The sequence below is a fragment of the Chlorocebus sabaeus genome, chromosome 7 (assembly GCF_047675955.1).
Source record: "Chlorocebus sabaeus isolate Y175 chromosome 7, mChlSab1.0.hap1, whole genome shotgun sequence".
In the NCBI taxonomy this organism is placed as follows: Eukaryota; Metazoa; Chordata; class Mammalia; order Primates; family Cercopithecidae; genus Chlorocebus; species Chlorocebus sabaeus.
In genome coordinates, this window is record NC_132910.1 from 101,330,920 (window position 1) to 101,355,691 (window position 24,772).

General features: G+C 36.0%; 2 protein-coding genes across 5 annotated transcripts in view; one reads left to right on the top strand and one right to left on the bottom strand.

Annotated features, from left to right (window-relative positions):
- Nucleotides 1–24,772, bottom strand: part of LRBA (LPS responsive beige-like anchor protein) — a 764,757-nt gene that overhangs the window by 298,468 nt on the left and 441,517 nt on the right. For all 4 annotated transcript variants that reach the window (XM_007999974.3, XM_007999973.3, XM_007999976.3 and 1 more), the window contains one exon: nt 22,525–22,661. In XM_007999974.3, coding sequence (XP_007998165.2) covers nt 22,525–22,661 — 137 coding nt within the window. The remainder of the gene's footprint in view (nt 1–22,524; nt 22,662–24,772) is intronic.
- On the top strand, nt 10,456–19,616 carry MAB21L2 (mab-21 like 2). Its single transcript, XM_073017670.1, has 2 exons — nt 10,456–13,880; nt 17,323–19,616. The coding sequence occupies exon 2, from the start codon at nt 17,534–17,536 to the stop codon at nt 18,611–18,613; it is 1,080 nt and encodes a 359-aa protein (XP_072873771.1). The 5' UTR covers nt 10,456–13,880; nt 17,323–17,533; the 3' UTR covers nt 18,614–19,616.

Consider the following 24,772-nt stretch of genomic DNA (forward strand, 5'->3'; position numbering starts at 1 on the left):
TGTAAACCTATTTAACAAACCTGCACGTTCTGCACATGTATCCTAGAACTTAAAATAAAATAAAAAAGGTAAAAAAAAATGAAATGTTTTATATCAATCATATACAACACCGTAGAATAGATTTTGCACATATAATTAATATGCATTATATATATAGATTTAATATGACAACTCTCCTGGCAATTTCAGCTGACAATTTCCATGGCAAAGTACAAGCTGCACACAATGGAATCCTGACTTACTTAACACATAAAATACTTAATAAAAATGTGGAAAAGCTATACCACCTAAGAGTTATTCTAAATTATTTTATAGTGTGTAATACATTTATATGTATGTATATTTAAATTTACGGAATAAAGACACCAAATTAAGAAAATTAAAACCCTAAAAAGCTAACTACTATTCATATACTTTAATTTAGCTCTTTTCACTTTTTGCTCATTCATTTCAAGTCTTTCTTCATTAATAGAAGTTTAACATATGTAAAATCATAGCATAAAGGCCAGGCACAGTGGCTCACACCTGTAATTCAAGCATTTTGGGAAGCCAAGATAAGAGGATCACTTGAACCCAAGAGTTCAAGACCAGCCTGGGCAACACAGCAAGATCCCGTCTCTACAAAAAAATAAAAAATATAGTCAGGCATGGTGGTTCATGCCTGTAGTTCTAGCAACTTGAGAGGCTGAAGCAGAAAGATTGCTTCAACCCTGGAGTTCGAGGTTACTGTAGCTTGTCACTGGGCTCCAGGCTGAGAGACAGAGTAAGACCGTGTCTCTAAAAATAAATAAATAAAAGTTTAAAAATCATGGCATGGAAATAACTTTGTGCTTTTATCTTTCGAAATACTTTAAATATAACTAATTTTATAACTACATAAATCTACCATTTCAATTCTCCTTTAAGAAATCTACAAAGAAAAACTCACATGACACTTTCATGAGCTCTGAAGATTAAACTATATCTGGATTGTATCTGAAAGAATCAAGGATAGAAGATAATTCATGAATGAATAAAATAGGATTTAATAAAGTAAAATATAAAATAAAGACCAATTTCAAAATAACAACTTGGTTTAGGACTGTAGTAGATTTTCTTCTAATTATAGATTTCTAATTAAATTATTTAGGAAAAGTTATACTTTAATTTTAATTTTAAAAGTTAAAAGAAGATCAAATGACTGACACTAACTTCACATTAAAATGTATTTCACTAATACAAATAGTAATAATGACCACCACAAAAATTTTAAATATTAATTGACCTTCATCTGTATATTTTGACTGCATTTAGTTATGTAAATACAATCAAAATATACAGATACAACTTTTAAAAATACACAGAAAGTACTTCAGCGCTTATGAAATAGAATGCCATCATCTTCCATATAAAAGCTGAAATCAAATGAGAAATTGAAATTGATGTCAGTTTATTTCTGAGAGCTTAATATATTTGGTAAACTCCTTCCTCTTCGATAGCACAGTGGTTTCAGTTTTATATAAAGACTCATTATATGACACAATATTTCCTAAATATAAAATATGCAGCATTTTATTAAGTCCATTTCCATCTTTTATGAACAGCATGGATATAACTACCAATCACTTTAAAACCAAATTTAAGTTTCAAGTATTTTTCATGTGATTTGTTACAAATTATTTTGGAAATTTCCAGACTATATAACATTGTTTAGACTGTAATCATTTTCTTAAAATTTACCTAAAATGATAACAAGTGCTACTTGGCCTTCCATGTATTTAAAAAACAAAAACAAAAAACATGAGCCAGAGATTTCCAGATCTCTATATATTATTTGATCATGTCACAACATTTCAGAGTAGGATAACAAGATGCTTCTATGAAAATTAATCGGAAAAAGGAAAGCTTTGGGGCTTCTTGTGAAAACAAGAAAAAGTGTAAAGAAAAAGGTAGGTGATACAACAGATACTATTTAAGTTGTGGGAAGGCAAAACTTAAGAAACTGTCATAGACAATTGCAGAAAGGGCATTAATAAAAGGAGAATGGCATTGACAAGATATCAGTAAAAATTTGATGGTTTTAAAATAAACTGCCAACATCTTCACAAATTACGCTTTACTGCTTCTGAGCTCTAGCAAGGTTTCTATATAGATAGGGATAATAATAGAATATAAGTCATTATAGATTTGTTGAGAGGATTATGACAATTAAAGTGCTCAGCATAGTGGTTGGCACAGAATAAGAATTCAATAAAGTGGTGTGTTATTCTTATCATCTCATTGCAATTGACTTTTGAAAGACTTTCACATTACCTCTAGAAATATCACATTGTAAATTTGACCTTGCTGATAGAAATCTGTTGGGAAAAGAAGGGCCTCAAATTAGTCACTCTAAAGGCATTTATTTAGCATGTACTATCTAACTAGGCATGTGGTGCTACCAAGTAAATAACTTGATATATGCCTTCCAATAACTTTTCACAGGGTAGGTTAACAAAGGGAGAGGAATACATGGATAATAAGAGGAAAGAACAAAAACAATTATATATTAAAGTGTTTAAGATCAATGGTAACTGAAGCATCTGCTCAAAGAGAGTTCTTGCCTGGGCACTGTGGCTCATGCCTGTAATCCCAGCACTTTGGAAGGCTGAGGCAGGAGGACTGCTTGAGTCCAGGATTTCAAGACCAATCTAGCCAACACAGTGAGACACCGTCACCAAATAAATAAATAAATAAATAAATAATATTAAATTAAAAAAAAAAAATCAAAGAGAGCTCTCTGTGTGGCATCCAGCGACAGAGGTAAGAAAGCTAGCCTGGAAAGACAAAGACTTCAGATTGGGGTCCAATGGGAAACAAAGTTGATTAGGAAGGATTTTAAAGCACTATGGCATAATGACAGGGTGTTTTATTCTATTCCTCTAAGTAAAAACCTGCCAAGGGAACTAGAATATAAGCATGTATTTAATAAAATCATTTAATTATTAAACCACTGAAAATTTTTCCTTCTTTCTTTTATTCCTTCTTTCCATAAATATTATTGAATCTCCACTGCCTAGCAGGCAGCATGTAAGTGGTGGTAATAAGAAAACATTAAGATGAGGACTATACCTGGTTTGAAGAGAAAAACTTTAGTGTAAATAATCCCAAAGAAATCTATCCAAGATTATTTTATCAGCACTGCACCTGCACTTTATTTTCTTTTAAGTAGGTAGACTGTTTTCTTATTACAACTTAAAGATTTTAGAGTTTCAAGATTGTATCAAATTAATACATTTATTACATTTTAGATATATATTCATATCAAAAGCATTCTAAAATTCCATCCTCAAAGTTCTACTCACTTAAACTAGTATTCTGGACCTGCACATGAGCATTCGGTTTTGAAATGCCCTACAATTTTATCAGATACCAGAAAACAACAACGAAAAATTAAACCTTGTTGAAAAAAGGGAAAGCTAGGATAATTTAGAAGTAGACTTGGGTCAGAAGACTATAACTAGCTTCTACCAGGCAAACCAAGATTTATAAAAGCATGTAACCTTGGGCGAGGGTCCCATGCCTCAGTTTATCAGCAAAATGGTGATAATACCTACCTCAAGGGGTTGTTGTAAAAATTTATGAGTTAATACAGGTAAAACACTTAAAACATTGTTTGGCACATAGTAATGTGTGCTATTCATATGTGCTATTATCATTGTAGATGCATCTTTCCAACATCTGGTTGGTGAAAAACATACACAGACAAATGTAAATAGCTCGAAAGAGCCTTCAGAAGTAACACAATAGAAGAACAAGCAGGTAATCGCAGAATTGTGTTAGTGACCTAAGCGTGTTTAAGAAACAAGAGGTAAAGCAGAGGTCACAATGTGTGTTTAACTTTAAATAAATATATGAAACAAGGAAAATTATATTCTAGATTTTAAAACATTTAAATAACTTTCTATTGTTTTACATTGTCCAAACAAAAGCTGTATTAATAATAAAGAGTATACTTCTGAATCTGGAGTTCCATCAATGATTTGTTCAGCTTGCATAAGTCACAACTGATTGGACACAGTCCCTGTGGGCTTGCCATTTCATCCAGACTGGACGGTTCATTAGTCATAATTACTATAACTGTACAGCAGAGACTGCAGTTTTATCTCATCATACATCTTTGATCAAGCTGCTTCAATTCTGCTTCATCAGCATATGAAGTTACATTATTGGAGCTTTTTATTTTCCAATCGGTAATTAACATAGATTATGCTTTTTATCAAAACATGTATTTGGTCTTCACATTTAATAGTGAGGGCCCAGATCTGACCACCATTTGACCTCTGAAATTTCTACCACCTAAATACCATGAATCATAAACTGAAATCCAGAATACCACAGAGAAAATTAAACAAAGAAAAGAACTGACCTGTGTTAAAAAGCATAAGATGATTGCACTTATCTAAATTGAGACTAACCATATTTGCTGCAGCTTCTCATTAAACATTAAATCGCACACCAGAAGAACACATCATACATATTTATTGTTTTGCACTGTCACTTTCAAAAGACTCATACCACAATTAGTGTTTCTCTCAAACTATAAGCTACATAAAGAAATTTCCCATGAAGCTTGAAGACAAAGTAATGTAAAAGATGGTTCAAGAAGGTTAAAGAACAGATGGATAATAGATTTCACTGAACACTAAAGCATAACACACTCACTTCAGAAAAGAAAATGTTGCCAAAACATAGTTCAAATATAAAATACTGAATGAAATTGATGTGTCAGGAATTTTTTTTCCTTCCAAGTTCTTTTGGAGAACAATAGGGGACTAAAAGGCCTGTCTCACTATTTTTGCATCTCACTATTTTCATGTGTAAAGTGTCCCCACTGTAGGCTGCATGAACAATCATAATCGACAGTTACAGGCAGGCACTGAGGCTGCAAAAATCCCAGAGTAATTAGTGTTGTCTGAATGCAATGACATCTGTGTTCTCATGGTTCTCGAGACATGTCAGGCCAATAAGATGTATATGAAAAAATATGACAAGCATTGCAAATGCCCTTCTGAAAGGTCTTACACTTTAGGGGAAAGCTGAAGAAATAACACATGTCATCTTCTTTTTGTAAGCAAAATATTTAAGATTAAAAGGTCTAGAAAGGTCTTTTGACTCATTCATTCTCTTTTTGTAACTATAAAGCATTTGTTCAGAATACGTCAATAGGGTATGAAAAAATCTGTTGTAAGTTGGTTTCTTTTTAAAACTTTCTCAGCACATGTGATTGATTCTGTGCAGTGCAATATAGGTGCCCATTCCTGTAAGTGACAAAACAGACAGCATATCTTATTAACATGCCTTGGTTTCTTTACCTTTTAATTAAAAAATATTACCTCTTAGTCCTGGACATAAAATAGTTCAAAATTTGTGGTTAAATGCCTTAGAATTATGTTTGTATTTTCTAACAATACAGATCGTCAAATTGACTGTATTAAAAAGTCTTTGTTTTAAGATACCTAATGTTTTTGCTTACTGATGCCTATTGCTGAGCCCTCTCCCTCTATATGCTGTAGCAGTATGTTTGAGCATGCACTTGCTCCAAGAAAGACATTAGTCATCATTAACAGAAGCACTGACACCAAATCTAAGTGCCTCTCCACAATGACCAAGTGGCAATCATCTTTCTCTTACACTGTCACTGCTGATTAGGATTTTCTTTCATGAAAATTTAATTTGTACCCCTTTCTGCAGCTTCTTTTTTTTTTTTTTCATTCCTGAAAAAGCAACGTTTTCAGGAGAGATTACAGATAAAAGCAAAGCTCTACCTATAATATAGCTAATGATATAGAGATTGCAAGATTCTCAGGTAAATGTTTTCTCTAATCCAACAGAAAAACACAGATTAAATCAATGATTAACAAACAGAAGAAAAACAATGATTCTAAAAGGAATATTGCTTTATTGCTTTAAGAATCTATAAGCCTCAAAAGGTAACTAATTCAAGGAACCCAAATAAAACTTCCCTAAATATTAACATAATCCCAAAGCTTCTTTAAAACTAAGACAACACTTTGATAGTCACCGTCTTTCACGAGGTTTCAAATTTTTATTCTCCATTTTGTAAACAAGACAGGGGCATTTACACAGACACATCACTGTAAACTGAAGAAAATACTTAAGCAGCCATACCTTAAGTATGCATTAACCTACTGGTTTTTTTTTTTTTTTTTTTTTTTTAAGAAATTTTCAGTTGTACTGGACAAATGAAAATGATTCATGTGGCCAACCAGGGTACTCTACAGCTAGATGATACTACAGACAAACTCTGGTTCTGTACAATATCACAATGTTAAACAAGATATCATAGCAATAAGTTATTTAAGGAAGTTTTTAAAAACATTTACTTTTCTGTTTTATTTCAATCTGTTTAAAGTTTTTTTCTTTTTTTTTTTTTTTTTAAATGTAAGCATGTTATAGTTTGCAAGGGTCCTGGTACAACCCAAACTCCCACTTCTAGTTATAAATATTATCATCTCTTCGTATTACTTAGATATTATAACAAAATAGAGGTTGGTTTAAATTTAAAATATCTTGAAATTATTTTATATCCCTTTTCGAACATATGTACTTTTAGTCAAAACAGGTAACACTTTTGTGTTTACATGAGCATAAAATGTATCTTTTCAAAATGTAAATAACCACATGAAATCCTCCGAAAGCAAAAATCAACATTATTTCTTTGTAAATCAGAAGCAAGTACAATTCATCAAACTTTAGTCATTAAATGATCCTTCTACTCCTGACTATTTTATTGTGAAAAATAATACAGAACAAATTTGAAGGTCAAATAGCAACTGCTTGGTGGCATTTACAAATGGTTCAAGTTTTTTTTTCTTTTTTTTCTATTTAAAATTGGTCTGCAGTTAGAACACGTAGGAGGAGATTAGGAATTAAAATGGATTCTGGGAGGCAATGTTTAACTACTGAACTTTTATAACAGGAGTATCTTTGATTAAATAAGGAGCTAGTCTAAAATAAAAGCAAAACTGTACCATAATAACCCAACTTAATTATCTTTCTAGAATACATTTATAAATGATTGGCTCATTCTATCTTTATTTGACAAACTAAATATGCCTCTTAAATTCTCAAACATTTAAAATTCTGATTCTCACAGTTGCACAGACTTATCCAAATTAAAACTTCAAAAACTTACAATATAATGACTGACTCCATTGCTAGATCCAGTAAAAGTTCAAGTAAAGAAGTTTAGCTCTGTAACTTCCACCCCTCAACTAAACCTCCAAGTCACTTGTCAGTTAAAGGTTGGACGATTTATTGACCGCCTCTGGATGCATACTGTCAGTGCTGAAGGAAATATGAGGGAGGGTTGTCGCTACTGTTCTGGAGCTCATTGATAATGACATACCTGCCTCTGTCACCCATTACCCATACTACAAACTACTTAGACCTAACTGAAAAATCAATAGCCTACTTGCACTGGTTCCTGTGGCTGCCTCCTTTGATTGTCAGCTCCTGTCTAGGGTCAGCACTTACATGAAAGGGGCTGTGACTGCCTGATGCTTTCAGGACAACCTAACGATATGAAACTAGCCAACAGAACAGTAAATTCTGTCTCCCTGCCCTCCTCATCAATTAGGCTTTGACTAGGCTTGCCTGTAGAAACCTGACCTTTTAAGTTTAGGTGAATATGGACTAGCTGAACACACCATTGCCCTCAGCACTGAGCCAGGAAATCTACTGACAGGTTAAACAAAACAGAAGGTTGTAACTGTCATAATTTGCATTGCACTTTCACGCCAACAAGGGTGTTATCAGTAGGGGCAAGCCCTGGAACACACAACTCCAGTACCCTTAAGCCACGCTACTCATAAATTTTCAAGTGAAGTGAGATAAAACATAAATTCACAAATAGCAATGCATTTCTCATCTCTCAGTCTTTTAGGTTTGCACTTTGCAAACCCACAGAGTGCCCATCAACAACTCTTTTTGGTCACCTGGCACTCCCATTGCACTAATTAGGGACTTCCATTGACCATAACACAGAAGTAAAAATAACAATGCCTATTTAAAACCTATTTTAGAGAGCCTATACAATATAGCAGATAGACTGACTGGTATATATGTCAAAATGAGAACAATTAGATCTCAATATGTTATCTTTTCTTGCCTCAATTCACTCCCTCCAAAAGTATCCACAAGCTTAGACAAATAATAAGTTATCACGTAAGTGAAAGGAGGTGTTGAAATTATTTCCTACCATGCTACTCTGATATAGCATCTTTTACAGTTTGAGGAAAAACTAAGAACATCTGTAAAATAAAAGATGTTAACACTTTTATGCTTGTCAGATCTTCTGATGAAAACAAGTGAAAAGCATGAGAAAGGAGTATAAAACTAGCCTTTCTTTAGTGACTCATGTTTTGAAAATCACTTCCCTGCTTAGATCTATCTTTTAACACAGTATGAACTTGGTAATAGCAAAGTTGCTTAGCACAGTGTCATTTCTCTAAGGAGAAGACCAATAATTTTTTTTTTTTTAAGTTAATTGTGAATGGGAACTTACTTTGGCTTCAAGAACTAATATTTACACAATACCCAATCTTCATAAAAATGTCCAAAACATTGACAGTCCACTAAATATTTAAGGGAAAAAAACATACTCTTCATATAAACTTACACTATTTTTCTATATACGGGAATACATACTGCATTTTGTTTTATAATTTTATGATTCAACTCCTATTAAGCAATAATCAGTATACTCAGAATTTTTTCCCAAGTTGCTACTTCATTGTCCCTCACAGTTGTCTCCAAACTATATTTTGTACATTTTTTCCATAAATCTAAAATATCCATAAGCTTATTCTTGTCTGATTTTAAAAACTTTCATATACTTATGTTAGAGCAGCATTGAAAACCTAAACATCTGCAGAAAGATTTTTGATAGAAATAAACAAAGATGTCAACGATTTTAGTCATGTAATCATGGAAAATTTTACACTTTTTTATCTAGAAGAGATAGAAAGATTACCTAGTCCAACTCACGCATTTAACAATTGAGAAAATAATGGATAAAGATAGTGACTTGATCAAAGTCACCCAGGTAACCAAGCCAGGACAAAAATTCTGGACTTTCTGTTTCCTAGATTGATGCTTTGCTGATACGTTCACACTGTCTCCTTTTATCTATTCAGGTAATCTGGATAGCAACCACCTTATATTTAAAATATATATCTATAGATTTGTGTCATTCATTTCTAATTTATAAAGTTTATAGAAAGTTTTGATTAGCAGAAAAGATTACATTATTCATACAGCATTTAACCAAAAAGTTACCATGGAACAAACATTAGAAATAGAAGGCCCAATTAAGTATGGTTGGAATCCTTTACTGACCTAATATGATGATTAACTAAGCATCTGGTCATCTTTCTGCTCCTTTGTGTGTACACAGCTGATAGCAAAGTGAAAGGGTATGGATAGTGTCTGATCCCAGCAAGCAAATCATTTGAAAACAGCCATAGCTACAGGTCAAAGATTTTCTACTCAATCTAGATGAATTTAAACCTACTAACCTCGATTTTAAACCTAATTACCTATATACCAAATCAGTCAGAAAATAAGAGAATGACTCTTTATGATCCAAAGATAATAAGGGAAGATAGGAAGGAAAAATTCAGGAAAGAGACTGGCAGAACTTTAATATCCATAGGCCAAGACAGTTATTTTATATCCTAGCTTTATATCAGATGGTTAACGGAAAAGTGTCCATTCCTTAGATCATTAAATATTATTTCATTTATATTACACAGATGTCTTCTATACATGGATTGCAATCAATGAAGCATTTTGTTGTTGTTGTTTAACCATTACAAGCAATCAGAGAAACCTCTCTGCACATCACTTTTACTCTAATTCATAACATTTAAAGGATGGGATAGTCTAGATTTTTAACATTTCCATTAAAAATAACACAAAGTCCATCAAGTATTTCCTGTAATCTTAGCAGATGATCAATGCCAAATTACTACTATTCATAATAATATAGAGTGCTATAGAACCAATACATTTTTAAATAAAATGTTTAAAATGGCTAGTGTTCCTAAACTATAACAAAAACCTACCCATACGATACGCTTAACTAATAATTTTAAACACAGGCCCACAAAATGTCTCGCATGACCTGAAAGAAATAGCACATAATGCCAAATATTATATTCTGAACTAAGTACAGCTCAATACTAGCATAATCTATGTCTCTAATTTCACTCGTCTGTTTTGTTAATGTCTGGCACTGATCACAAGAGAAAGTAGAAAGGGAGTGGGGATGGCTTTACTATCCTAAGAAACATATTCTACACAATATGAGTCATTAATATTGTCTTCATAAACAAAAGATATCACACCTTTTTGAAACCGTAAGGTCAGCTTTCAATTTTCTTTAGCACTTAAATTCATTAACGTCTGATCCTGGTTTTTCTGTCTACCTTCTGGAAGTGATATTAAAGGCCAGCAAAATTATTTCTCCAGGTAGAAAAGTCACAAAGAACAATCCACAAATTATACAATTATTCCTTAAAGTTAACAGTTGGCTCTACCAAATATACCCTTTCAGGTGAAGATAATAGTGACTTATGAAAGCCAAAGTTATTGGGCAGGTAAAATTTAATATTTACCTAACAGTACATTAATAAGTTCAAACTGGTTTTTAAAAAAAAAAAGAAAGAAAGAAAGAAAGAAAAAGAAAAAAAAGGAGGAGGGGAGAGGAAAAGAAGGAAGGAACAAGGAAGAATAGGAAAAGAAAATTTTTAAAAATTTTGCTTTGACTTTTCAGAACTGCTTAACTATGTATGTAAATAAAAGAATGTAGTTGTTACAACTCAAAAAAGTATACATTTAAAATGAGAAAAAGATACATGATTTCTTGGCAAGCTCAAAAGACATATACCAATATAAGTGAGAATATAACAAGTGCAAAGAAATATTCTAAAAAACACTTGCTGAATTAATTTGGATGTTAACATTCCACATCCTAGCGCAATAATATAATGACATTTACTTCTTAGTCAGGCTAAAAGCTGCTTACTTTGATTTTCCTGAGCACAAGTTCCTTACTTTATCACTGTATATTTTTGGTGACATCGAATTATGTATAGTTTAATAAAGTACTCATTTATGCAGTTGTTATTCAACTTGGGGAAAAACCCCAATATATAGCATACTCTCAATTTTCTCATCCCACTACATAAGCATTATATTTGTAAAGTCTAATAGGTAACAAACAACTCTAATCATATATATTATCTAAGGCAATCCAAACAAATTTAAAAGGACCACAAACAATACTCATCAAAAGTACATAAAAGCATTTTATTTTTCAGTACAGTTTGGTAGACTTACTATACAAAAGTAAAGCTATTGCTTTTACCTGACATAAAATTATGTGAAGTTCAACCTGTTCAAATGAGAACAATATGCTTGGTTTACAAATCAAAGAGAGTAAAAAAAAATTTTTTTTGTTAAGGCTATTTTGTGAGGGGGGAAGAATAACTTGTTTCAACAGCATGCTTGTCCATATAAAATTATTAATAAGCACTATGGTGAATTGTTCAAGGCAAATATTCAATTACTGGTTATTTTAGATTGATTCCAGAATAATAATTACAAATAGTTTAGAAACAATCTCCTTAACACTTTGCAATTTTAGAAAACTAAATCCTTTGACAGAGAATAAAAGAGTATGTAGTTTTACTGTGACTTATAATGTGGATAGTATAATCTTGATGACTGTCATTAATGCATCTTACATATATTTAAATATAATTACTTCAATAAAATGTCATCAACTAGAATATACTAACCAATCATGTCTGGGTTATTTACTTTTTCTGTTTTTAAAATTCAGAGAACTTAATAGTGTTTTATTTCCTTATTTACAATTTGACCAAAAATAAAAATGAATGTTCAGTTTTAAAAAACAAGCATTTTTATAAGTATGTACAATGATTAAGTATATAAGAACTAAAAATTTAGCACCCATATAGATGTTTCAATGTTAGATTTTAGAGGATAAGACTATATACCAGTAAACATGTACTCCTTTGTTTTCCAAAAAGTATAAATCCTCCAGAGATACTTTCTTTTCTGAAGTCAATGATCTGATTATTTTTTGAAAGCTTCTAAAATGTTTCCCGGAAAACAAACCATGTATTCTAACATTTGTTTACTCTTTAGCAAAGATTATTGAGATACTATATATTATTTTTACAGATAATAAAATAATAGATACCTTTTAAGTCTCGCTAACATGATAAAGTAACAAATGCACTAAAGTTAACTCAGTAAATACATTTTTAAGTAAAGATCAGCAAAAAATAAAACAGTTTAAGAATTTTGTATTCTCTGGAAACATAAACAGGATTATAACTGTCATGTTACAGAAGCACTGACTTCAGCCATTAGTTTGGTTTTGCTCCTGAGAAACACAACATGAACTACTGCATCATTTCTTTTCAAATCCATACATTCCCTGCAGCCGTTCAAGCTTCATCAGCAGTCCAGGAATGTATAAAAATGACAGGCAAAGGGCATTAGGTATTTTTACTTCCATACCATTTTCCTATAAATGGAAGACAGGATTCTTTCTCACAGCACTTAAGCTCAAGCTCAGTCAATGCTGAAGGAAAATATAACTGAATTCTCTATGCAAGAAAGTATCACAATTGGATTATGTACTACTTTTCAAGAAAATGTTGATAAATCTAATACTGTATTATTATCTTAGAATAAAACATTGTAAGGTTAGCAGTCAACTTAATTACCCATTATTCTTCAATTAGAAATATTTTCACTTTTTAAAGTATTCTGTCAACTCATCACCTTATTTTAGCACTAAAGTATTCAGTTTTGGTTCTAATTTTAATTATAAAAATTTCCTTAAAATATGCCAACTTTTTCTTGAAAATGTATTTGTATAAATAATTTTTTATTTCCAAGTTTCTGTACTCATAAAGGTTTCAGTGAAATAGGAAATTCCATTAATAATTAAAAGTTTATTTAACCACCATTAGTAAAAATAGGATGTAATGAGTAATCTGGTTATTTTACTGGACCTTAAACATTCACATTGCTATAAAACTAGTACATTAACAACTCGACTCAATTTTTTGACGAAACTGGGAAATTTTCAGACTGAAGTTTTAAACATCCACATATTTTAGTTTATAGTAACTAAAAACATGCCCACTTCAGTACTATCACCTACATTCTTCATGTTCCTAATGTAATGATGCAAGAGGTAAAGCCTAGGGAAGTCTGAAGGTTATGGACTACCCGAAATCCAAACCAAAAACTTCAAATCACACTCTGAATGTACTCCTTCCCTTTTTAGGAATGTGCTGCAGCCAGCCCAGCACCACAGCTCTGGGCAGAAGCATGCTGATGTTGGCAATGCCTAAGCCAAACAAACAAGATGTTTAACAGTCAAATAAAATGTCCTGCAGCCTCCCTAATGAATTTGTCAAGGACCATCAGATTTCGCACCCCCTCCTTTGCCTCATTAACTCAAGTATGATGAGACGGATTATAACAAGAGAATACAGATGAATCGGTCTGAAGACCTGAAGTGGCTTTTAGCCTCTAGAGTTTCTTTCTCTCACTTGGTCTCCTTTAATAGAATATAGTATCTCCTGCAGAAGGAGCTGCCAGTTCGTTTTAATACACCATCAAGGAGCTGCTGATGGACTTCTATACTAACATACATAAAAGCAGAGGTGACAGGGGCTCTCTCAATTACAGCCTCTTCGGATACCGTTTCCCCCTTCAATTATTCAACCAGAGGAAGAGAGGACCGCAAAGGCGCAGCTGAAGCTGCTCTTAGAGCAGAGGCAGACAGAGTGAGTTGGGGTGGGGGAGGGGGGAGAAAGAGAGCCAGCAAGAGGGAGCATTATTTGCTGGAAGTGTTTAAGTTTATTGCTCGAATGATGTTTCTAATTAGTACCACGGCCATAAATTAAAGTCGCCTTTGTTTAACTGATTTATTATTTACTAGAGCATCTACCTAAGACAGGGTAAATTGGTAATGAATTGTTTTTAAATCAAAACATTTGTAACGTTTTATCATCCTTCGGCCTCTGTATGCAAAAGTGGAGAAGCGTGGGGGCAAGGATGAGAGAAAACTTAGCCGAGCTTGACAGAGCCGCGAGTGGAGGTGCAGCGGGGTGTCCGGCGAGTGGTGGAGCGAAGGTCCGCGCGGCCTGGGCCGCCCCACCCGAGAGGAGAGGAGAGGGCGCGGGACTTGCGGCGCGGCGGCGGAACCCTGCGGACCAACTCCGCCACCCCTGAGGCTGTTTGCAAACACTCACTCGGGCCGGGCCATTCGCGAACCAGACGCAACGACGAAGCGACCACCTCGAGAGTGGGGCGGGAAAGCTCCGCACCCTCTATCCCCGCCACCAGTCTCCGCCCAGTAACTGCCCTCGGAGAAGCAGCCACGGAGCCCCTCCCGGCCAGTCGCGCTCTCCCGGCAGCGCAGTGCCCTCCGGCCCAGGCAGTTCCCTGAGCGCCGGCGTGGCCTCCCGGGTTAGAGCAGGGCTTCCACACGCGCGAACCCCGAGGACGCGAGTTCCCCTCCATCCTTAGGCTGCGAGGCGTTCCTGGACGCACGCGGCCTCCCGGGAGAAGGCTGGAGGTCAAGCCGCCCAAGTCTCTGCCACTCCAGAGAAGTTAACTAAAGCTCTGGTGGAGTCGCGCGGACGCTTACTTCTGACTGTTCTTCCTAATCCCTGGAAGACAAACCCTAAGCAACAAATCCGAGATATATTTTTTAAGCAAATATTCTTTAGAAGGGGACTTATGGCAACGAGAAAGGAAGGGTGACAAACTGCCTGTGGTCCGCACCAGGTATGTAAGAAAGAACCAAGAGACCCAATTGTCTGATACCAAGTAGATGGAAAGCAATTAACTACCCTATGCAACTCAATTCAGGTTCACCGGGCCGGACTTTAAGAGGGTAAGTCAAGCCTTCCCAAGGGGTTTTGAAAAAGCCGAACTACCAGGTTTCTAAAACGAAGTCTTCACCCAAATGGACTCATAGATTTTTATTTTTATCGCATAACCCAGGGCTGGAATATAACCTCCGAAATCAAACTAAAAATAATCACATCTACCTGACATACGTTAAAAAGATTCAGAATCCAGACATTTTAGGTTCATACATAAACCCTCAATATTAAGCAAATCAGAAACAATGTTCTAGCTTTGTTTTTTTCATCCAAAAGTATCGAAAGGGTACAGTGGGTACAACTTGTTTAGGATAATACATGTACTAAAAAGCACATGCATGTCTTTCACTGAAATGCCTAGGGAGGAGTCAAGCCATCTGTGTAATCAATAACAGGATAGTTATAGATTTTTGTGGCAGTGAAGTCTTTTAAAAGCAAGAGTCAATTATGAAAATAAAATCATTTTACAAATGAAACTGTACCTGTACCCCCTAAGAATACATTCACAGTTAGATTTACAACAGTAAAATTTTAAGATAACTTTAGGTTTATATGTACTTCCCTTGTTTTTCATTAAGTTTGAAACAATTTTAGTAGCTTATTTTAAAAGTATATCCTACTAAGTTCTACGACACATAAATTTGCACCATTTTTCACAACTCAGATATTTTCTCTCTCGTAACTAGTTAATTCTTGCAACGATAAAATAATGGTATTAAATATATGTGAATCTTAATTATGAAATAATTATCAAACAAGGTGCTTGGACTAGTTTTTGCCCTGCCCTGTTTTTCAACAGCATATCGAAATTACTAAAAAGAGATTTATGGTTATAAACCCTCACCTTATATCCACTCCAACCCCCACTGGTGCATATATACAGCGATTGCTCTGATTCTTGGCAACAATGGGAAGGGAGGGGAAGAGAAAGGAGTTAAGACTTTAAAGGAGGAAAAAACCTGGAAAAATTAGGTCCTTTCCCAGATTCCCCTTTCTCCTCCCATTTGCCTTCAAGCCAAAGTAATTTTGTTACAGTTTGCACCTTCTCCTACACAAGGTTGATAGATTCATTTAAAAAAAAAAAAAAAAAAAGTGAGCCTTTCTGAACCACTGCTACTCTCCCTCGCGTTATTCCAGTCATCTCCAGGAGAGTCCCTTCTATACAAACTCTTTTTCTTCTTTGCTACTGATAAGAGAGGAGGATAAAGAGGAAGGGCTGCAAAATGTGTGCATGTATTTGACTTCCATTATCTCCTCCTATTTTCTTACTTCTCTCTTTAACCCTCTTTCTTTATCAAGTGCAGTGGTGGCTGCTACCGTTCGCCAAGCCTGCCTGTCTTCTCTCTCGGATTGGCTAAAGCACTGACAGCTCGGATAGCGATTGTAGGAACTGAAGCTCCACCCCCTCATGATGGCCCTGGGACCATTCATAAACTAAATAACTCCAGGAAACAGCGAGGGAGAGAGAGAAAGAAAGAGAGAGGGAGAGAGAGAGAAAGGAGAGAAGAGAGAGCGAGCACGAGGAAGGGGGGAGGGGGAGACAAGCAGGGGGAGTGCGGGGCGAGAAAGAGGTCGGAGGGGAAAGGAGGGGGAGAGACGACTCAAAGTGGAATCTGTACAAGCAACCTAGAGGAGGAGAAGGAAAACCCTGAATCGTTATAACTACACCCCAGATGCAACGCAAGCAACGACTTCGTCACACTAAAACGGATTTTGTGAGGGCCAAAAGTATAAATTACGAAGCAGAAATGATTATCAAACAACTTCCAGCGGTTTGCACCTAAAGAAATACAAGAAGAACCCACTACAAACCAACCAACCCAGTCCAAACAACGCCTCCAGTAGGAAAAGAGGAAAACTGCGACAACACGACCCCCTGAGAAGAGAGGAGACCAACACGCTGAGACTGCGGGGCATCAGCAAACCTCCAAGTGCACGGCGGACTGAGTTGTACTTCGCAGCTCTCTGAACATTAATTACCTCCTGCACCTTCCATTTGGGGGAGGGTGAGGAAGAAGGCACTCACCTACACTGAGCAAAGAAGTCCTACCAGCGTGGAAGAGAAGTTTAAGAATGAACCACTGAATGTTTCGCTTTTTTTAAATTTACTTTGGCACTTAAAAAACTTCATTTCCAGATTTCTGGGCAATCTCGGCTGCAGACATCTAAGCCTAACTTTTTGGTATCCTGAGTTTTTTTTCTCTCTCCTTCTCCTTCCTCACCCCCACCCCGCTTCTCTCGCACACCGTCTTTACATACCAAGAGAAAGCAAAAAGGTCCCAGGAGGTACTTTTCTTTTTAGAAAATCATCTTTTCTCCCCTAATTTTTCTGCAGAAGAAAAAAGGTTTCGAAAGAGGGAAAAGGAAAAAACAAGCCGGCTACAGTATCAGCCGGTCAGCCCAGGTGGAAAACAAGAGTGAAAGTGGGGCTTAACGGGGAACGCACCGCCTCTTTCGAAAGCCGCTGGGCCACCACCAGTGCGTGAGCCTTGGATCCCTCAACGTACTGCGAGACGCCGGTGTATAGCCCGGACCTGTGCCCCAACATGATTGCCGCTCAGGCCAAGCTGGTTTACCAGCTCAATAAATACTACACTGAGCGCTGCCAGGCGCGCAAGGCGGCCATCGCCAAAACCATTCGAGAGGTCTGTAAGGTGGTCTCGGACGTGCTCAAGGAAGTGGAGGTGCAGGAGCCTCGCTTCATCAGCTCCTTGAGCGAAATCGATGCCCGCTACGAGGGGCTTGAGGTCATTTCGCCCACCGAATTTGAGGTGGTGCTCTACCTAAACCAGATGGGCGTCTTCAACTTCGTGGACGACGGCTCGCTGCCGGGCTGCGCGGTGCTCAAACTGAGCGATGGGCGGAAGCGCAGCATGTCTCTCTGGGTCGAGTTCATCACAGCGTCGGGCTATCTCTCAGCGCGTAAGATCCGCTCGCGTTTCCAGACGCTGGTGGCCCAGGCGGTGGACAAGTGCAGCTATCGGGATGTGGTCAAGATGATCGCGGACACCAGCGAGGTCAAGTTGCGCATCAGAGAGCGCTATGTGGTGCAAATCACTCCGGCGTTCAAGTGCACCGGGATCTGGCCTCGAAGCGCGGCACAGTGGCCTATGCCCCACATCCCCTGGCCCGGCCCCAATAGGGTGGCCGAGGTCAAGGCCGAAGGGTTCAACTTGCTCTCGAAGGAGTGCTACTCGCTGACCGGCAAGCAGAGCTCGGCAGAGAGCGACGCCTGGGTGCTACAGTTCGGGGAGGCGGAGAACCGCCTGCTGATGGGAGGCTGCCGAAACAAGTGCCTCTCAGTGCTGAAGACTCTGCGGGACCGCCACCTGGAGCTACCCGGCCAGCCGCTCAATAACTACCACATGAAGACGCTGCTGCTGTACGAGTGCGAGAAACACCCGCGAGAAACGGACTGGGACGAGTCGTGCCTGGGCGACCGGCTCAACGGCATCCTGCTGCAGCTCATCTCCTGCCTGCAGTGCCGCCGCTGCCCTCACTACTTTCTGCCCAACCTCGACCTCTTTCAGGGCAAGCCCCATTCGGCCCTGGAGAGCGCTGCCAAGCAGACCTGGAGGTTGGCCAGGGAAATTCTCACCAATCCCAAAAGCCTGGACAAACTATAGGGTGCTGGGGACTGCTTGAAAAGCGACACAAACGGGCGTGCTCTCTCAGACACACAACACACAACTCAGCGATAAACAGCAGAAACTCTGGACACAAACTTTTATGTAAGTCACCTGAAATAGGAATCAGGCAGAAGACCTTCGTTAATCAAGAAGCAAACAAAAAGAGAGCAACCCAACGAAAACAAATCACATTCTTGCACAAAAGTGATCGTTTTCTTCCAAACAATGTGAATTTAAAAGGTCACACAAAAGAAGCAATCGGGCTGTGCCACCACAAAATGAAACCCAAGGTACATTTTCAAATCAATGTATAGTAGTTTCCCCCTTTTCCTTCTTTCCCCCTATCCTTTTTCTCTTCACCCCATCCCCCCTCTCATTTCGTTTTGCTTTTGGTTGCCTGAATGTTGTCACCAAGTGAAAAAATTATTTAACTATATGTAAAATTTCTCTTTTAAAAAAAGTTTTACTGATGTTAAACGTATCTCAGTGCCAATGTCAGACTGTGCCCCTCCCTCTCCTGCACCTCTACCCTCACCCTGAGCTGTCTTGTTGAAAACAGTAATAAAAACATTACTTTACATTGTAATTGACTGTGGATTGTTCTTAAATGAAGGCAGGTGAGATAACAGTTTATAATTTGCAATGTAAAGATGTGACTTGAGGAATCAAATGCAAGAAGCTTCCATTTGAACTGATTTGCAAAATTTAAAATACAGTACATTTTGTAGAACTGACTCTAAGTTCGCACCCAAATCCTTAGAAAATAGAAAACATTAACTTTACTCAACTATAACATATATTTGTTCTGTAGAGTTAGAATTAAAGGTAACATCTACTTCACGCTTGGGAAAAAAAGTATAAAATAAAAGAGTTGATCCTATTAAAGCAGAAAAAACTTTTTCACATTAAAAATTAAGAGATGTACTTTCTTGTGCCATAATTTCAAAAAATCCAGTCTGACTCTGATATACAAAGGAAATATGTATGGATTTTTCTGAATAGTTAACAAAGTCAGTTGATACTTTTCCTTCAACCATTTGTCCTCTTCAAGCTTTGAGTAATAAAAATTTAACAATTAAATAAACCACAACAAAAAAGAATAAAATGGTTATAGCAATAATCCTCTCCCCCAGCATATGGTGATATGAACCATTCAAATTTATAAATTCCATTTTAAAATGGTTTAGTTATAAATTCCATAATTATGATTATTTTAATCAAATTTCAAGAATTATTCTGAAACTGCTTATATGCAATTCAAACAAAAAAGGTTTTCATACCATTTTTATAACCAAAGAAAAATTATTATTCCAGGAATTTACAAATAGGAAAAGTACCTTCCTCCTCTCTCTATTTTTCTAAGGTAACAAACCAATATACTCATTTCAATGTTTCAGCTTTAACAAAGGTTTCTTTTTAATGCAAGGGAATAACTGATTAGAAAATAAAATAATTAGTGAAACAGAAAGCATCCCAAAGGAATTAGTTTGTCGTATGTTGAAAGTAACTATATACTCCATTCACTATGCTAATGATGAGACAAGGTACAGAATATATGTCAGATGTTACCCTTTAATATCGAACATTTATTCTCTGTATTAGCCCAGTTTTTAATTTACTGAGAAAATGCACAAATGAGACGTGTAAAGAAAAATGTTTTTAAAGCAAATTTTAAAGATCAGAGGAAGAAGTTTGAGAGGGGGAAGGGCTGTATGGAGGGATGAGCAGCAGCATAGCAGAATAGATGAAAAACAAGAAAGCCATTCAGGGGTCTGAAGCCTAGTTCATTTGACAAACAGGTTTAAGTTGTAAGATTCCTTGGTAAAAACAGTCCTATGTTAAAACATAAACTTTGATCCTATCAGTTCTGAAATCATCTCCACTCTTTCAACTCAACCTGTATTGTATCTTCTTGTATTCCTCACAGTAATACTAAATGGCTCAAACACACAAATTCCTTTAAATTATAAAGACCAATTTATTCTCTGGGGAAAATGTTCTGAATTTTAAAAACATTTTCAAACAAACAGTAGGTGCTTATATTTGCACAAAATGATTTAAAGGAATAGTGTTTAGTTTCAAAGATAAAAATATCTATAAGTGACCATTTTTTTCACTCACAAAAGTATTTACAGCAGTAGACATACATCTCCCTCCAACTATTCCAGAAAAAAAGGTTTTTAAGTCTTGACAAGAAACAAAAATATCCCCAATTTAGCATATTTTATTCTTCCTTATTTAATTTAATGCAGGTATCAGTCAAAAAGGAAAAACACTGCAGCAACATAAATGTCCTCATTTACAGAACACCTTAAAGCATTAACATCTATACAAAATTAAAACTTCTCCCAGTAGGTGACTGAAAAAAATTTTTTAATATAAATTGGCAGGAGTTTTAATTTCTGGAATATAAGGAAGGTTGCAGTGATACAAGCCCATTTCTTGATTGGGCCAAAAGATCTCCATATTTCACGAGCAACAAGAAAAAAATAATTTAATGATGCTGTACAGAATCAGATCAGAGAGAGATAAAACTTGTAACTTCTCTAAAAGGAGCAAATAACTTCAAAGAACCTAATCTCACAGATTGGCAGAGATTCTAATTTTCAGAACAAGTCATTAGACACCTTTAAATTAAATCAAATTTTAGGCTTTGATCTATATGTATCTAAAAGCATCATAGAATATCTTGAATTAAATCCCAGTCTTTCTTAAATTCAGAAGTTACCAGAAATCAGAGTTTAATTTTGGTAACCTTCCTTTCCTAAAGAAACTAATGCATTTTCAGACATTCCAGTCATGGGACAAAGTCGAAAAAAATTTTTAATGGATAGAATTTCAGAATTAGCAAGTTTTCTCTACATTGGATTAGTTAACTTATCAAGTTCAAAACAATCAGTTCCATACAATCTACCAAGTCCTGTCTTAATAAAGGCAGCAATAGTGAAACAAAGTCCTGGAAATATGCATAAGATATGATTTGTTTGTACAGTTTTAAATAAAATTATAATATTTTCATCAAGAGCTACTCTGAAATACTTCTAAATCATTCAGATTTAATAATTCACATGATTACAAAATCAAAGAACCTTCTACCAATAAACTCAAAATATGTGTAGGTATGTACATGTACATACACACACGTTATCAGCCTGCAAAATACATTATTCTACTTTTTAAGCCACCTTTTTCTACAGGTTGCTTATTTTGCTCATTTTTAAAAGAAACTGTTTCCTCTCAGAGCAAATTATACCATTCTTTTTCTTGAAATAAACCTAATTTTGGTTTTTATGACTGTGCTACAAATGTTTCTTAGTAAAAACAAAGTTTTTACTAAGGGTCTGAAAAGTAATGAGAAATACATTTGAAAGGGGAAATTACATTTTCATTTAAGAATAGAAAATTATGCAGTGCCTTGTAAAATCTACCGTAGGTAATGGGAAACAGAGGTATCTCACACACACAAAACATGCTTGCATGCACGACAGAGTAGTAAGTCATGGGGACAAAGCAAGGAGAGTGATATATTGACATCATATCCAGAAAACATAAAGGCTAAACAAAATAATTCCACTCTCAATCTCACTGAATTTTGTATCTTAATTCACCCTTGACCCTTTGAGGCAAAATATATTTATAGACAATGTTCCCTGAGGTTCCTTCCCCTCCTCACAAAGAGCTAATGATAAATGCCATTAAGTAGAATTTGTTTTTGAATCTAAATGAACTTCAATAATCTTACTAACTGGTAGAGAATCATAAACTAAAGAAGATAATGACATTGCATATAGGCCAAGGCAATTTAGAGGAAATTCAAACTAAGCCTGTCAGGTTTACCAATCCCAATCCTATCCAACAGCACCCACCATCCCATCATAAGAAAAAATGAAACCCCCTCATCTTCTCACCTTGGGGTCGATTTTTTTGAAGTTAGGATCCTCTTCATCCACCTCAAAATAGAGTTCGGAGGAGGTGACAGAAAGAGTGCCCTTTACTACAACCGAGGGGGCCACAAGCTGAGCTGGTGTGCTCAGGCTAACAGGACCTGCCAAAAGGAAAAGACAAGTCACACAAGTTGGAATGACATTTTTCAAAAAATCAAATTTGACCAGAAATTGTATTTAATCTTTTCATTCTCACTTCTAGTACTGAACTGCCTGCCAACTACTTCTACAGTTAAATATTCTGTCTACCCCAAATCTTCCTCTGAAAATGCAAAGTCAGGATTCTCATACTAGAAGATCTATAACAGGAGGTTAATGATAACAGTAAACTAGGATGCAATTATTTTACAGGGAGTCTGCAAAGCTTTGGTCTAATCTCTAGGTAAGAAGTGGCTCTGCCTAAATAAGTCCATCCACATTCCATTTAGAAAACAGGCCTCAGGCTATCTAACAACATGAACAACAACCAGGAGCAAAGAAGCCTCAATAGGCTTCCAAGGCCAGGAGTTAGCTTACAGTATGGTAGAGGCACAACTACAAAAGGATCACTAGCTTATTAATGAAGTGGGAAATGTTAAACCATATTTTCTGACAGATTTTATGCCAGCTTGACACAAAACCTCTTCCATAACAACTTTACTTCATCAATGACTGGTAAAAATACTTCTTTCCTAAGCCTTCCTTTCCACTGTTAAGTATTGTTCAATGCTTCCAAATCTAATATTAGTGTAGTTCAGGGACTCTGGGAGTAAACAGCTGGAGGGTGGGTTTCCAAGTGAATGAATTTTTATTGGAATAATCAAATCTCCACAGGGCTTATCAAAGAGACAAATCAGACTGCTACTGAAAACAATAGATTCACTACAGATATAACAGCATAATGTATATTAGAGCTAAATATAAAATATGAACTAAAAATGATATATATATACACACACACACACATATAGAGAAAGAGATCAATGTAGAAAGAATTTAAAATTCCACTGTCAATTCCTCATGGTATAAATCCTATAGGGGAAGAAAACAGCATAAGAGAAGATTGGCACTTATAGTTCTGAATTAACATAGTGCCTATAAACAAGGTGCGCCTATTCAGGTAATCAATGGGTGAATAAGTGTTTCAAAATTCAGATGAATTGACATTTCCATCGATTGTTAGACGGGTGATAGTGCTTAATCTCACATCAATCTTAATGTGTGCCAGTAGGACAATAGAAGGGATGCTCTGCGGAGATCAGAGCAGGTTTTGCCCTTTATTCCCAGTGTACAAATACATTGTGTTTGCAGATGGGCAGCAGATAGCTGCAGAACAGCCATGATTTCCCAAAGCTCATCCTTATAAATGGATGAAATAAGAAGCTATGTGTTCTTTTGCTGTCTCCTTTTGCCCTCTGTACATTAGCATGTAATACTGAGAAGAAATAACATTTTTTCAATCACTCTCAGACATTCAATTATAGGGTAAGCAGACAGCTGCAGGAGCTAGGGCAGCCTAGGTCCTACAGAAGACCCCTGACAATTTCCACTTCATTTCTAACCCACACCACTTTATTAGTGTGGATTACTTCTTAATCCTATTGCCATTGTCAAGATTATATAATTAAACTCCCCTTTCACCTCTATTACTGTATGAATATATTACCAGCAGCAAGAACAGAAGCAAAATAAAGGAAGAAATGGGTAAATGGATGCGAAGGAAAAGACTACAGAATAGCAGTATCTACCTTACTCTGCACTCACACCAATTAATTTTATTTTACTTTACAGAGAGGTTTACAGTTATCAGAGAAGACACCATGTTCTCTTTTTGCTTTTCATTACCAAGTGGCATAGTAGCACAGGTTGCAGATATGTCACCAATGCAATATTTTTAATGCCTTTTCTCTTAAAATTATCAAAATGGAAAACTATGTAATTTTCACCTATTGAAATTATAGAACCTTTCAGACTTTCTTCCTTGAGGGACACAGCCACAGGTATTAAAGTAAAAAAGCCATTTAATGAATGACTAAAATTTCTGGCTAAACAAGGGAATTTTTCCCATAAGGGATGTAAAACTGAGAATCTGCAGAGTGCAAATCAAAATTCCTACATCAGGCAAAATATGTGAATGTTGTGAAAAGCCATGGCATTCTCAGAATCGATTTGAGAGAGTAACATGCATATACAGCATGTTCACTAAGACCTGTATATCAAAGCAAATAGCTTC